The sequence below is a fragment of the Melanerpes formicivorus genome, unplaced genomic scaffold (assembly GCF_026170545.1).
Source record: "Melanerpes formicivorus ecotype bairdi unplaced genomic scaffold, bMelFor1.0.p_v2 SCAF_415, whole genome shotgun sequence".
In the NCBI taxonomy this organism is placed as follows: domain Eukaryota; kingdom Metazoa; phylum Chordata; class Aves; order Piciformes; family Picidae; genus Melanerpes; species Melanerpes formicivorus.
Window position 1 is genome coordinate 121,694 of NW_027142767.1, and position 14,441 is coordinate 136,134.

The 14,441-nt window shown below is 64.2% G+C and overlaps 1 protein-coding gene across 1 annotated transcript; it reads right to left on the reverse strand.

Annotated features, from left to right (window-relative positions):
* Window positions 1–3,188: 3,188 nt before the first annotated feature.
* On the reverse strand, window positions 3,189–10,424 carry LOC137459814 (ubiquitin carboxyl-terminal hydrolase 36-like). Its single transcript, XM_068170534.1, has 14 exons — window positions 10,163–10,424; window positions 9,871–10,092; window positions 9,069–9,179; window positions 8,045–8,147; window positions 7,394–7,461; window positions 7,161–7,231; window positions 6,716–6,798; window positions 6,293–6,404; window positions 5,852–5,992; window positions 5,446–5,549; window positions 5,071–5,158; window positions 4,481–4,780; window positions 3,989–4,114; window positions 3,189–3,437 (listed from the first exon to the last, which is right to left on the reverse strand). Exons 1-14 carry the CDS (start codon window positions 10,422–10,424, stop codon window positions 3,189–3,191), a joined length of 2,040 nt encoding a protein of 679 aa, XP_068026635.1.
* Window positions 10,425–14,441: the final 4,017 nt, after the last annotated feature.

The window sequence follows — 14,441 nt, forward strand, 5'->3', positions numbered from 1 at the left end:
CAGCTGCTCAAGGCTGAAGCAGAGCCAGGGCCCTCGGCCTTCCCCTTGGATGTGCAGAGGCAGCCTGGCCTCACAGCCTGGGGGGAGAGTTCCATTGGATGACTCCTTGAGGCCTTGAGGTGGGAAGGGAGCTTCCAAGGGCAGCCAGCCCAAGCAGCAGCACTCAGCAGAACAGCTGCAGGCACAGCAGGGAGCTCTGAGCCCCAAGCAACCTGACCTGAAGTGGTGCCAGCAGTGGGGCACCTACCCCTCCCTGGGCAACTGGGGCCAGGCTCTCACCACCCTCAGTGTCAAACATGCTGGAGGTCTGAGGAGGTCAGCCAAGGGGCTTGGAGGAATCAAGGAGCAACAGGAACTGACTGCCCACTTAAACATCCTGGGCTTCCTCTTCAGGCTCACAGGGACCTGGACTCTGAGCCAGTGTCTGCCCCGGGGGCACAGGGGATCCCCCCTGGGGGCACAGGGGATCCCACCCCGGCAGAAGAGCCAAGGGCAGCCTCTGCTCATCTCACTTGTCAGCTGGAGCAGCACTTGGATCCTTTCTACAAGCTCCAGCCAGCTCCAGTGCTCACTGCAGGGCTGCAGCACCACAGCAGCACCCAGAGAGCACAGCAGGCTGCCCAGGAGCCAAGGGCAGCAACAGGCACAAAGCAAAGCTCTGCTGCAGGCAGAGACAACACAGCCCCAGGGCACTGTCAGCAAGGCTCTGCCTCAGCATCAGCTCTGCTGAGCCAAGGCTGTGGGCAGCATTTGGAGGTCACCTTGGCTCCCCACTTCCTCCTCAAGGGCCTGCTGAGGCTGACACTTCTCCTGGGGCCTGCTCTTGGCTTCTCCTGCCCCAGGAGGAGTTTGACACCTCTCCAAGGAGGCAGTGAGCGCTTCCTGCCCAAGCCCAAGAGCCTGAAGAGCCAGCAGAAGCAGAGAACCTTTCTGGCTGGAAGAGCTCTTTCAGCTCCAGTCCAACCATGCTCCCATTGCTAGGGCACCCCCAAACCATGGCCCTCAGCACCACACCAACCCCCCAGGGATGGGGACTCCACCACTGCCCTGGGCAGCCTGCACCAGGCCTTGACAACCCTCAAGGGCAAGAGATCCCAGCCTAGAAAGCAGCCAGGAACAAGCAAAGCCTGGCCTGAAGAGCAGAGCAGGATGCTGAGCTCCTCACCTCTGAGTGCTGAGGCTGTAGGGAGCCTCCTTGGCTCTCTTCCTGCCCTTGGCTCCTGCAGCTCCTCCCAGACTCTGCTCTCTGGGCAATCTCCGCCGGCTCTGGCCACTGGCCTGCCCCCTGCCCCCTCAGCCTGCTCAGGGCTATCTGAGGCAGCTCTCTAATTTGAGGAGTTGCTGAAGGAGGAGACTAACTTCTAAGCCTTTTTCTGAGGCTCTGTGAGCAGCACCACTCAGCCCTTTGCCTCTGCTGCCTGCTGCTCTGCCTCTGCATGTCTCGGCTTCTGCTTTGGCTTCCTTCTCCCTGCAGCTCCTCCTTTTCTTCCCCTCCTTCTCTTCGCCCTCTGCCTTATCCTCAAGATGTCTTTTCAGCCTTGATTGCTGCTTGCTGACTCCAGACACCTTTGTGCTGTCCCTTGCCTGGGGGGCAGCACGCTGGGGAGGACTTGGGCAGGGTTGCTTCTCCTCAGCTTGCACAGCAGGCTGAGCAGGGCCTTTAGCTGCCAGATGAGCTGTGGCAGCCCTGTGCTGCTCAGCAGGGGCTGGAGCTGGAGCTGCAGGAGATGATCCTTGCTGAACACCCAGAGAGGCAGCCTGCAAGACAGACAAATCCACCACTGGGCTGCCTGGCACAGCTCTGACTCTGAGCTGCTCAGATCCTCTCTGCAAACCAAAGCCACCACCAGAAGTGTCTTGAAAGCTGTGAGGCTCAGCCCCTGCCCTGCTAAGGAGCCCTGCACTGCTCATCACCAGCACTGCAGCCATGGAGCCCCCTTACAAAAGATCCAATCCAAGCCCAGTGCAGAATCAGGGCTCCAGAGCAGCACTGCAAGCTGTGGCCCTTCACACAGGGCCTCACTGCAGCCTTCCTGCTTCTCCCCAGCCCTCCTGCTCAAGGCCACTCAGCTGCCCAGCCCCTGAGACACTTTCCCTCTTGTGGCCCTTCTGAGGTGCTTGGCTTTGCCTCCAGCTGCCAGCACAGCAAACTTTCAATGGCAAAGGCAAAGCCCTGCAGCTTAGCTGCCATCTTCAGAGGCTGGCATCCAACCAGCCTGGCCTGAGGAGCAATGGACTTGATTGCCAGCAGCCAGGCCTCCTTGTCCTTCCACAGAGCAGAGCTTTGAGGAAGCCTGGCTTGCTGTGAGCCACAAGAAGGGCTGGAAGAGGAGGATCACAGGCAGGGATCATTGGGGAGGGAAACTCAGGACCTTTTTTTGCCTCCCTTTTGAGTGCAAGTCTTAGTTTTGAGGTCACCACGTCCTGCCCAAGCTCCCCAGATGAACTGGCACTGCTCCACTCCTCACAGAGCTCTGCTTCCCAGGCAGCAGCACCAGCTGAGGGCTGGCAGCTCCCAGCACAGCCAAGTTCTGTCCCCAAGAGCCTGAGCCCCCCCCAGCAAAGTGTCACCACCTGTCCTGCTCACCTGTGCTTGGGCCTGCTCCAGCTCTGAGAGCTTCTGCCGCAGCTCCAGCAGCTCCTTTTCCTTCTCAAGCACTTGCTGCCTCAGCAGCTGCTCCTGGCTCAAAGGCTGTGCTGGAGGAGCAGAGGCAGCAGCCCTGGCACAGGCAGGGGCAGTGCATTCCTCTGGCTGGAAACAGAACAGAACCTGTGACACTGCACATCCTGAGGGAGCCAGGGAGCCCTGGAGCTGCTTTGCTTAGGACAAGGTCACCCAGCCCCAGCCTCAACCTAACACCCCCACGGCCCCCATGCTCAGCTCACTCCAGCTCCCTTCCCTGCTGCCACCCTCCAGCACTGGAGCTCACTCTCTGCAGCTGTTAGGAGCTGCACTCTTCAGGCACAATGGAACCAAACTCATTTGAAACCTTTGCCCCCACTTCAATTTGCTGCTGTGACAGGGGGACGTCGCCTAACAGCAGTTCCTCCATGGCCACCCTCCAGAGCACAGGTTTGACATAGGCAAAGCAAGCCCCCCCCCAGTGCTCTGCATTCAGGAGTGCCTCTGCCCTGCCTCCACAGCCCAGGCCCTGCACTCCTGAGGCACTGCACTCTCACCCAGCAGCCTACAAACAAGGATGGCTGCTCTGGGACCCTCTGTCCGTACAGCAGGCACACACACTGACCGAGGGAGCTGCAGGCTGAGGGCTCACAGGGCTGCCAGCAGCACTCCCAGCTGCAGGCAGAGGTTTCACTGGCCAAGCAGGATCTAGTGACTTGACTCTGACATCCAGGGCATGCAGCTTCTCCAGGGGGAAAACCCTGTCCCACGTCGAGCGCAAGAGGAATAAACTCTTGCGAGTCTCTGTGTCCCCCTGCAGCAACAAAACCACCCCAGGGCTCCCTCAGCTCCTGCCACACACAGCCTGCAGCTTTGCTGCCAGAAGGAAGGCTGCATGGCTGTCCTGTTGCTCTCAGCACTTGGCATCTCAACACACTGGCCTGGCTGTGCAGCAGCTCTCAGCAGTGCAGCTCACACTCCCATGCCAAGGGAATCAGGCAACAGCCTCTGAGGCAAGCAATGAGCCCAGGGGCTTGTGCTCAGCTCTCCAGCCCCTGAAGGACTTTGCCCCACCAGATGCCAGAGCAGGGCTAGCACTTCCAATTCAGCCAGCTCTGCTTCAGCTCAGCTGCACCCTCAGACCCATCTGGGAGACACAGATCCAACCTCCTTGGAGGCTCAGGGCCCACTTGATTGCTTCAAACCACCAGCAGGGACCATGGCCCTCAGTGCAGAGCCAGGACAGAGATGCAGAAAAGCCAAGCACTTGGTGTGCTTCACCACCCAAGCAAAGCCACCCCTGGGCACAGGACTCACTGCCCAGCCACAGCTTTGGCCTACAGAACTCTTCTGAAGTGCAGAGACCTTCTCAAAGACAGAGAGAAAGGTTTCCACCAGGTTTGGGGCAAAAGCCTGCAGGTATGCTCCTCCCACGTTCTTGATGATGGAGTCCAGCAGGTAGAGAGCAGGGAGCTTCTGTGCTGGAGGAGCCTGGAATCGTGAGAAGAGAGGGAGGAGTTGAGACAACCAAAGCACCTCTGAAGCATTGCAAACCCAGGGATTGCCAGGCTCAGACACCTCAGAGCCAGCACTTCAGCAGGGTTGGAACACTGAGGTTTGCTCGTGCAGGCCAAACCAGCCCCTGGGACAGGCTTGCAGACAGCTTTTAACCCCCAGGCTTCTGGGCAGGCTGGAAAGCAGCCCTCGGCCCCCTGCTGCCCTGCTCTGCCCCTCTCCTGCCTCACAGCAGGACATCTCCCCAGGCCCTCCTCGCCCTCCAGCCCCCCCCAGCCCGCTGGCTCCAGCTGCTCCCCCCAGCAGCACAGCTAGGAGCAGCAGGCAGGGGAACTTCCAAACCTTGGCCGCTTGTGCCTCCACCAGGGCGGCAATGCTGCTGGCAAAGGCCACCTTCTGCTGGGCCAGGACGGTCAGCTTGCTGATGTAGGACTTGCTGCTGCGTGTCAGGCCCTGCAGCTGTGCCCAATAATCCTGGCACACAGCTGGCACCTCTCTCCTGGCTGCTGGGCACTCAGCAGGCAGCTCTGGCAGGCTGGTTCCGCTCAGCAGCTCCGACCCCATCCCAAAGGCGCTGTGGGCTACAGGGCCTCCCACCTCCTCCAGCCCAGGCAGCTGCTTCCCTGGCAGCAGCTCTGCTCTCTAGACAGGGAGAGCAGTTCAGTGACAAGTCCAGGAGCCAAGGACACGCAGACCCTGCCCTCCCCAGCCCTCCCCAGCCCCACACAGGCCTTGGCTCTGCAGGATGCCTCCTGCAAACCCTCCTGCCCTGCGCCTGCCTCCCTGCCAGGCTGCAGCCCCCCTGCCCTGGCAGAGCAGAGAGAGGGGCAGCAGCTCCCAGCACCCAGGAGCACTGGCCAAGAGCAGCCTCCAGGGCTCCCCTGGCCCACCCCTGCTGAAGACAGGAGCCCCCTGCCCGCAGCTTTCCTGACCTCCTCTGGGACGCTGCCAGTGCGGCCGGGCAGGCTGGAGGCAGCCTTGGCAATGGGCCCCTGCCAGCTCTTCCTGAGGCTGGGGATCCTGGGGAAGGCAGAGAAGGGCTGGCATGAGCTGCCAGGGGCTGAGCCTCTCTCAGAGATGCAGAGGAGAAAGAGGAGCCAAAGCTCTGAGGGCATGAGGTGCTCTTGAGGGAGAGTGAAACCGTGACAAGGGGCTGGGCCCCTCCCTGCCACCCTCCTCCCAGCCAGGGCATGCACAGGGCATTGGGGTACGCGGGCCAAGCTCCTGCCCACAGCCAGCCCTGTGCCAGCCCTGTCCCAAGTGCTGGGAGCAGGGGGCAGAGGGGCCAGCAGGCAGCAGACACTCACCTCTGGTAGAACAGCAGGTAGGCCTGCTGCTGCTGCAGGACCTCTTGGGGGGCTGCGGAGCCGACCCGCTCGTCGTCCGCTCGATACCACTGCCCATCGCTGGCCTGCAGCAGCAGAAGAGAGAGCAGGGCTGGGCTGTGCCCAGGCACCTTCCTGGCAGCAGGAGCAGCAGGAGCAGCGCCCGTGGGCACAGCTCCTCTCCCCACGAGGCAGAGGAGGCCCAGGGCAGGCCAGGGGGCTCTGCCAGAGCTGAACCTTCCCCCCTCCTGCGGCACAGCACAGCCTGTACCCCGCAGCCAGTGCTCCCCACCACGCACATCTGCTGAGCACCCTCCTTGCTGGGCCTACAGGGACCCCCCAGCACCCCCCAGCCCTGAGGGGGTGGCACCACAGCTCCTGGGCTCACCTTCACGTAGCAGTAGTAGTGCCCTGCGTGGCAGCTGTGCCCAGAGTGCAGCAGCACCGCATAGAGGCTGTACAGGACGGGGTCCCTGCGCCGCACAGACATGTAGGGGCGGAGGTTCAGCAGCATGGGGTACCGCACCTCCTGCAGAGACAGGAGGGCTCAGCAGCCGGCACAGGCCATGGCTTCTGTGCTGGGGCAAGAGCAGCACAGCTCTCCCAGCAGGGCCACCTCTCCAGAGAAGGGCACTCAGCCTCCTGGTGCAGAGGGGGTGCTGAGGAAGGCGGCAGGAGGAGCCGAACTCCGCCTGCAGCGCACAGCGGGGGAAGGGCTGCAGGAGCGCGGCACAGCTCCCGCTGGCCACAGCAGCACCTCCCGGCCTGCTCTGGGCAGCAGCACCTGGGGCCAGGAGAGAGCCTCAGCCCTGGGCTGCCAAGTGCTCACCTTGGTGATCTTCCCTGCGGCGTAGGGGGCAAAGCGCTTCAGTGCCACCGTGAGGACGTTGGGGGCTCGGTGGATGCTGAAGCGTTTGCTGGCCGACACCTCCTGCTGGCACCTGCACAGGCAGAGCTCCAGCTCTTCAAGCTGCTGCGCCAGCCAGCTGCCTGCCAGCCCTGGCCGGGCAGCAAAGCCCTTGGCACTGACCCTGCTGACAGCAGCCGCTGCTCCAGGGCCCCTGCTCACGGCCACGGCTGCCGGCCCAGCTCCTCCTCACCACAGGAGGCAGCCTTCGCGGCAGGCTTCCACGGCCACGGCCCTCAGGGCTGAGCCGCGGAGCAGGCAGTCAAGCCCTCCCGCAGCCAGCAGGGGGCACACCTGCTTGCCCCAGCACAGCGCCCCCCGGCCGCCCGCAGCCCCCAGCCTCACCTGCCACACTTGTAGGCATTCTCCCCGCACAGCAGCTCTGCCTGCACAAACTGCCCCAGCGCCTGCACCACGCTCCTGGCCTCCTGCAAGGACAGAGCAGAGCTCAGGCCACCAGTGGCTGTCCACGCCACGGCCCCGAGAGAGCACACCCAGCGTGGGCACAGGGCCACAGGCTGCAGCAAACCCCTCAGCCCCACCAGCTGGCAGCGCCCAGCACCACGAGGGGCAGCTGCAGGGGCCCCAGCACCACGCAGCCTCACGCCCAGGCACCGGGCACTGCCCTGCCAGACACAGCAGGCAGCTCAACAAGGCAGCGGCTTCCCTCTTGCCTGGGCTGTGCCTTGGCACCGGCAGGCTCAGGAGCCCTGAGGGCAGCGATGCTGCAGCTGCAGGAACAGCCCCAGGAGAGCAGAGCTCCTCCCCAGCCCCCACCCTGCCGCCCTACCCCGATCTCCAGCGCCAGGTCCAGGCAAGGCTCGTAGCTGTCCGAGGTGCTCTTGCACTCCAAGCACGTCACTGCCAGAGAAAGAGCACTGAGCGCAGCCTGCCATGGCCCTGCACCCACCCCAGCAGCTGCAGCTGGGCATCTTCTGCACACGCTCAGCAGTGCTCCCAAATGATTCCTCCTGCCGGGCAGCCCTGAGAGGCCCAGGCCAGGAGCTGGCAGCCAACACTCACCACGGGACCGCAGGGAGCCGCCGAAGATCTGCTGAACCAGCGTCGGGGCCTGGCTCTGGCCATCCAACCTAGGCACAGGAGCAGCAGGGCTCACACCGCCCCTCCCCCACGCCCGAGGGCCCCCCCCGTGTCCTCAGCACAGCTCCCCCCGCTGCGCTCTGCCCAGCACACAGGCTGCAGAGCTCCAGAGGCAGAGGGAAGTCGCAGCCTCTGCCAGGCTGCTCTCCCAGGGCCACAGCTCCAGGGCTGGCACCAGGCTCCCAGGGGCACCTTCCTCCAGAAGGAGCAGAAGCTGCCGGCCGCGGCTCAGAGCTGTGCGCTGCAGACTGAGGCAGCGCAGGGCCCAGAGGAAAGCTGCTCACCCACAGCCACAGAGCTGCACCTGAGCCAGCTGCACCCCGGGTTCCCGGGCAGCTGGCACAGGATCCAGACCCACAGCAGCCTCAGGAGCGGGGGAGAGGGCCACAGCTAGGCTGGGGCAGAGGAGCCGGGAGAAGGGGGACTGTGGCACAGAGGGGCAGAGAGCTGGGCCATCCAGTGCGGCCCCTGCACTCAGTGCCTCCCTCTGGCAGTTCAGCCTGGGGCACAGGGTCAGCCCTCCCACGGGCACGGGGCACTGGTGAGGGCACAGGGCAGGAGGGCCACACATACTGGGCACAGCCGTTCCTGCAGGCCTGCTGCATGGCGTCGATGCTGTAGCGCAGGAACTCGTGGGCATCCTGCTGCTGCCGCAAGCAGAGGTGCTGGGCAATGTCTGCAGGAGGGGCAGCAGCCAGCCTCAGCATCTGCTGCAACAGATGCAGCTCCTCCCTCCCTCCCTGCTCCCCCGCAGCCCAAACCTGCTGTCAGACTCACGGCCACGGGAGGAGCCCCCCGCAGCCCACGGAGCCCCCAGCCCCTGGCAGGCTCCCTGAGTCACCTCAGGAGAGCTGTCTGCCAAGAGCTGCTCCCAGCCCACAGCTTCTGCTCCAGCATCAGTCCCTGCTGCAGGGCAGGGCAGGGCAGGGCAGGGCAGTGCAGGGCAGGGCAAGGCAGGGCAGTGCAGGGCAGGGCAAGGCAGGGCAGGGCAGGGCAGGACAGGGCAGGGCAGGACAGGGCAAGGCAGGGCAGGGCAGGGAAGAGCAAAGCAGGGCAGGGCAGTGCAGGGCAGGGCAGGGTAGGGCAAGGCAGGGCAGGGCAGTGCACGGCAGGGCAGGGCAAGGCAGGGCAGGGCAGGGCAAGGCAGGGCAGGGCAGGGCAGGGAAGAGCAATGCAGGGCAGGGCAATGCAGGGCAGGGCAGGGCAGGGCAAGGCAGGGCAAGGCAGGGCAGGGCAGGGAAGGGCAGGGAAGGGAAGAGCAATGCAGGGCAGGGCAATGCAGGGCAGGGCAGGGCAAGGCAGGGCAGGGCAGGGCAGGGCAGGGCAGGGCAAGGCAGGGCAGGGCAGGGCAGGGCAGGGCAAGGCAGGGCAGGGCAGGGCAGGGCAAGGCAGGTCAGGGCAGGGCAATGCAGGGCAGGGCAGGGCAGGGCAAGGCAGGGCAGGGCAGGGCAAGGCAGGGCAGGGCAGGGCAGGGCAAGGCAGGGCAGGGCAAGGCAGGGCAAGGCAGGGCAGGGCAGGGCAAGGCAGGGCAGGGCAAGGCAGGGCAAGGCAGGGCAGGGCAGGGCAGGGCAGGGCAGGGCAGGGCAGCCTCCCTTACTCTTGAGGTTCCGGATGAAGGACACCGGCTTTATGGCCTGCCCACTGCTGGCAAACGCCTGCCCCACGTGGTCCTGCATCAGGCACAGCATGCAGAAGCCTTCTTGGCGACCTGGAGCAGCAGAGCAGAGGACAGGACATCAAGGACAAAGCCAGGAGAGATGGAGGCAGGACAGAGGCTGCAGGGATCTCTCTTCCAACAGAGCTCAGCCACGCTCAGTGGTCCCTAGGAGCTCTGTGCTGCAGCACAGCTCTTGGGCATCCTGGGTACACAGGGGCCAGCAGACCTCACCCTGGCTGATGCCATTCCACTCACAGTACCACTGCAACAGCCCTCCCCCCCCCCCAGAGGAGAGAGCGTCCATGGGGATGGAAACAGCCACAGGCACTCTCCGGAGGAGGGCACAGGTTGGCCCTGAGGGGCAGGTCCCAGCAGAGCCCTACAGACAGGGCTGTGAGCCCTGAGAGCTCCCCCTGCTCCCAGCTCCGAGCCTCCCACAGCAGCTGCTGCCCGCAGGCAGCCTCCTGCCCTGCCCTGGCTGCAGCCAGCAGAGGCAGCACCTCGCCGGTGCCAGGCTGCAGAGCTGGGGAGCACCGCTAGGGCCAGGAGAAGACAGGAAGAGCCTCTGGTGGAGACAGGGGCAGCAGGGACAGAGAGGGCACAGCCCAACACTCGCAGCCCCTGCCAGGGCCACCTGCAGAGGTGCCGAGCGCAGGACAGGCAGGCAGCTCCCGCTCCCCACGGGCACCCTGGCACCGCCAGCCTGGCACCGCCAGCCGCCCGGCCCAGGCTCCCCACTCACAGCTGCGGCCGTGCTCCTCGGAGAGCAGGTAGTTGGCGAGCGGCGCCGTGTGGCTCAGGCACTGCAGCGTGGCGTTGAGGAAGCAGCTGCGCCCCAGGTTGTGCAGCCCAGCGCCGACCCCGCAGAGCCGCTCCCACCGCAGGGACAGGCGCCCCACGGGGAAGGGCAGCTGCTGGGGCACGGGGACCCCGTCCCCTCCTGCTGCTGGGGCTCGCTCACCGCCTGCAGGGAGAGGGGCGCTGAGCCACAGGGCTGAGGAGCACCAGCGGCCCCCTCGGCCCTCTCTACCTACCCTGCTTGCTGGTCAGCTCCTCCTTGGGGCTGCCGCCGTGGCTGCCAGCCTCGACCCAGGGCTCCAGCTGCTTCCCCCCGGGCTGATCCCCCTTGCCACGACCGGCACGCTCAGACTCTGCCTCCTGCTGCCACAGCTCCTTGGGCGAGGCAGCCGGCGGCCAGCCCGGAGCCCCTTCCTCACCCAGCCCCAGCCGGCGCCTCTTGGCTGCCGGCGCCAGCCCCTCCTCCAGCTCCTTCAGCCTCCGCATGCTGTGCACCATGGCGCCACGCTCGCTGGCCTCGACTCAGCTGTCCCTGGCCACTGAACTCCTTCCTCCTCCTCCTCCTCCTCCTCCTCCTCCTCCTTCTCCTCCTCCTCCTCCTCCTCGTGTCCCTCGCGCTCGGTGTCCAGGCAACAGGCTGAGGCGGAGCGGCGCTGCTGATTGGCTGCAGTGCCAAGGGGGGGCGGGACTTGTCAGGGCGTGGCCGTCGGGCTCGGCGATGCCCATTGTGTGCTGGCACCGCGGCGCAGCCGGGGTGGGCCTGGCCCTGTCCTGCTCCAGCCCCTGGCCCTGGCAGGTGCTGAGGGCAGTGGCACCAGGAGGGATCTGAAGGTGGCCTCGCAGCAGCTCCTCTCCTCCCCTCCTCCTCTCTTCCCCTCCATTCCCGGGGGCCCAGGGGATCCCTCCCTGGCTGAGGAGGGCTGCTGCAGACCCCAGCTAGTAGCTTCCCCTGCTCCTTGACCAGTGGGGTTCTTGTGCTGGTTTGCAGTTGTGAATATATCTCAACACTGTAACTCCTGGAGAGTTTGTACATATTCCTTGCACCCCATTGCAGATTTCCCTTTGCCTATACATACAGCTTTCCTTTGCTTCCAGCTGGGCTGGGCTGGCAAAGGTAATGTTGGGGGGGAATTTCAACCACAGGGAAGAAGGAGCAAAGATCATTGTCACATTTGATGCTCAGAGTTTACATCTGACTGGAGGGGAACAAGCCTTTGGCTGTCAAAGATCCTTCCAGACTTGCATTCCCAGGTACAGCTCTCCTTCAAAGTAAGCACAAGCTGTTCTCCAGGGCAGTATCAAAGCTAGGAGGAGAATCCAGGTGTGTTCCTGAACACCTCCTGAAGTCCATTCAAGGCAGCAGCTGGAAAACCAGCAGGGAAATCCAGCTTCTGGGTGATAAAAATGCCACCATGGGTCTGTTAAGGAAGCACAATCCACAGCACCCTCTGCCCTTGCCAGGCTGTGTCCCTCTGCCTAGATCTGCAGTTGAATTAATTTCTGACTCAGCAGTGGGGTTTTGTTTGCACTCTGCTGTTCCCTGCTCTGCAGAGGAGTTGGGGTTTTGTTGCAGACAAATGACTTGCATGTGCCTAAACAAAAGCAGGAACCACTCCCAGAAGTCTGCTTCTGTCTGCTGGCTTTTAAGGCACTGATTTGATTTGGGTTAAGCTAACCAGGCAGGAATTACAACAAGAGACTTCTCTTTATTCCCCCCCCCAAGATTAGGTATTACACTTATCAGATTGTGGACAGGTTCTGTTTGCTTGCAAATTCCCCCAGGGTGCTCCTGGGCAGCTTGAGTGCAGTGTAGAGCATTCAGAAAATGGCAAAGGCTAAACCACGAAACAGCTTCACCCCACTGATCAAACCAGAGGCCAGGCAGGAGCTCAGGGAGAGCCAAGGAGAGCGCAGGTTGTGCTCCCGGGGATGGAGCAGGAACTGGGAGATGCTCCCTAGGTCTCTGGCCGGCAGCAGGCTCCAGAGCTGCCGCTTTGTAATCTGATTTGCGGATCGTGTGGCACAGCCCAAAGGGAAAGGCCCTGCCAGAACCAAAGTGTCCTCAGGCACGGCTGCCACGAGGCCAAACTCCTGCGGCAGCCCTGTCGGAAGGGTGCGAGGCAGCCGCAGCTTGCCGGCAGGCAGCCAGGGAGCAGGGCCCCAGGGCAGGCAGGGCCAGGGAGAAGCCAGGACCCAGGGCTGGTGTCTGCAGTGCTGCCGCCAAGGCAGCGAGGCCAAGAGGAAAGCAGAACATGGGAGTGAGCAAGAGGAAGGCAAGAGCAAGAGAGCCCCCACAGCTTGCTGCTCACCCTGCTTAAGCTGTTCAGAGACAATGTGTCCCAGGCCAAGGCACACTGGGTGCCAAGCACCCTGCTAATCATAGTGCCAACCCCAAGCGCACTTCCCCCTCCAGCAGCCTTGACCTGTCCCAGGGGAAGGCAATTTCCTGCCTTTGCCTTTCCCCATTCAGACCTCCACTGGTGGAGATGGGGGAAGGAGGGTTTGGAGCACACTGTAACAGCCACATCTGAGCAAACTCCTTCTTTTAGGTGCAGTGGGGCTTAAACCCGAGATCCAGCTATAGATTGGCCTAGTGACAGAATGGTGTCAAAGCAGCTGCTCTGCTGCATAAGCAGAGGAAGGCACATTTTCCCCTGGGTGACATGTGTAGACCTCTAGCAAGACAGTTCCAGGGCCTCAAAATGCCAGAAGAAGTGAAGAGAGCTTATTCTGTGAGCCCCACCTGCATCTGTCACAATCCCCTCCCAGAGCAACCTGACAGGGCCAGTGCTGACCTGGAGATGTCACCTGAGGGCTGTGGGGGCAGGCAGGGCCCAGGCCAGCAAGAAGAGAGCAGAGACAAGCCCAGATGAGTGTGGAGTCCTGCCTGTGGGCTGGCATCAGCTGGGAGCCCTGTGCAGGCTGGGGAGCAGGCTGGTGCAGAGGGCCCTGGGGGTCCTGCTGGACAGGATGTGAGTGGGAGGCAGCAGTGCCCCATAGCAGGAGCTGGGTTTGGGGCTGTGTCCCCAGGGGCATTTCCAGCTGAGGCAGAGCTGGCAGCATCCCCCCAGTGCTGCTGTTGAGGAAGGCTGCTCTCAGGGCTCCTCCCTTTCTCCTCCCAGTGTTTGCCTACGGAGCAACAGGAGCAGGGAAAACCTACCCCATGCTGGGCTCAGAGAAGAGCCCTGGCATCATCTACCTCACCATGGAGGAGCTGTACAGGAGGCTGGAGGCTAGGAAGGAGCAGAAGAGCTACCAGGTCCTGGTCTCCTACCTGGAGGTAGGCTGTGCCCAGCTGTGCCCCTCCTGCTGCCAGGCCACCATCTCCAAGGTCTGGGCTTGTAGTGCCAGGGCTACCCCTGTGCTGCCAGCTGTGCCCAGTGGCCAGGACAGCCCCAGACTGGAAGCAGGCTGCCCCTACCCAGGCTGCTGAGCTGGTGCTGCTGGTCTGCTCCCTCTGGAGCTGGGGGCCACAGGGCACAGGGCAATGAGGGCTTCCTGGCTGCAAGGGCTTTGGAGGAGCAATGGCTCAGTGCCTGACTGGTGAAGCCTCCTGAGCTGTCCCCTGCCTTAGGGCACCTTCAGCTGCTCCTGCTGGGTCCAGGTGCCAGAGGTGCTGTTGGGTGGGCAGCAGGCCCTGGGGTCCAGAGCTGCTCTGCCTGCTGCCCTTTGGGGCCCCAAGCCTCAGCCTGAGCTGGAGCTGCCTGCTGCAGGTCTACAACGAGCAGATCCGTGACCTGCTGGAGCCCAAGGGCCCTCTGCCCATCCGAGAGGATCCTGAGAGAGGAGCTGTGGTTCAGGGTCTCTCCATCCAGCAGGTGGGGGTGGAAGCAGGCACAAGGTGTGGGCAGCACTGCGCCTGCCCCAGGGGTGCCAGCGGGCACTGGGGGACTTGGAGGGGGGAGGGGAGGGCTGCGGGGACCCGGGGCAGGGGCTGCGGGGACCCGGGAGTGCCAGCTGGCTGGGTGCTGGCTGGCAGCAGCGCTGAGCCCGAGGCCAGAGGAGCCCTGCAGAGCCGCAGGAGGCCTCAGCCTGTGTGCCTGTGGCCGCTCGGTGCCCGTGCCGGGGCTGCGCCGATCCCTGCCCTCTGCCTGCTCCCCGCCAGCCCAGCTCGGCAGAGCAGCTCCTGCAGATGCTGCTCGGGGGCAGCAGGAACCGCACGCAGCATCCCACCGATGCCAGCGCCTCCTCCTCCCGCTCCCACGCCGTGCTGCAGGTGAGGGGTGGTGCTTGGGGCAGCCCCTGGCACCGCTGCCCGGAGGGGGGCAGGCGGCGATGCTGTGCCAGGGCCGGCGTGCCAGGGCTGCTGCCGCGGCTGCGAGCGGCGAGCCCGAGCGCCCTGCGGAGCCGCAGCCTGCCCTGCCTGTGCCCTGCCAGGTACAGGTGAAGCAGCAGGACCGCGCCGGGGGCCTCGCTGGGGCTCTGCCGGTGGCCGAGATGAGCTTGGGCGACCTGGCCGGCTCGGAGCGAGCCGCGGTGGCCAAGAGCAGGGGCGAGCGGCTGCGGGAGGGAGCC

What these genes read in the sequence shown, in the direction of transcription:
- LOC137459814 (XM_068170534.1), bottom strand. Translation starts at nt 10,424, where the DNA reads ATGGTGCACAGCATGCGGAGGCTGAAGGAGCTGGAGGAGGGGCTGGCG. An exon ending in CTTCATCCGGAACCTCAAGA is followed by an intron (nt 8,148 to 9,068) that starts GTAAGGGAGGCT and finishes CCCCTCCTGCAG; the next exon opens with ACATTGCCCAGCACCTCTGC. An exon ending in CTGGCAGCGTCCCAGAGGAG is followed by an intron (nt 4,781 to 5,070) that starts GTCAGGAAAGCT and finishes CTCCCTGTCTAG; the next exon opens with AGAGCAGAGCTGCTGCCAGG.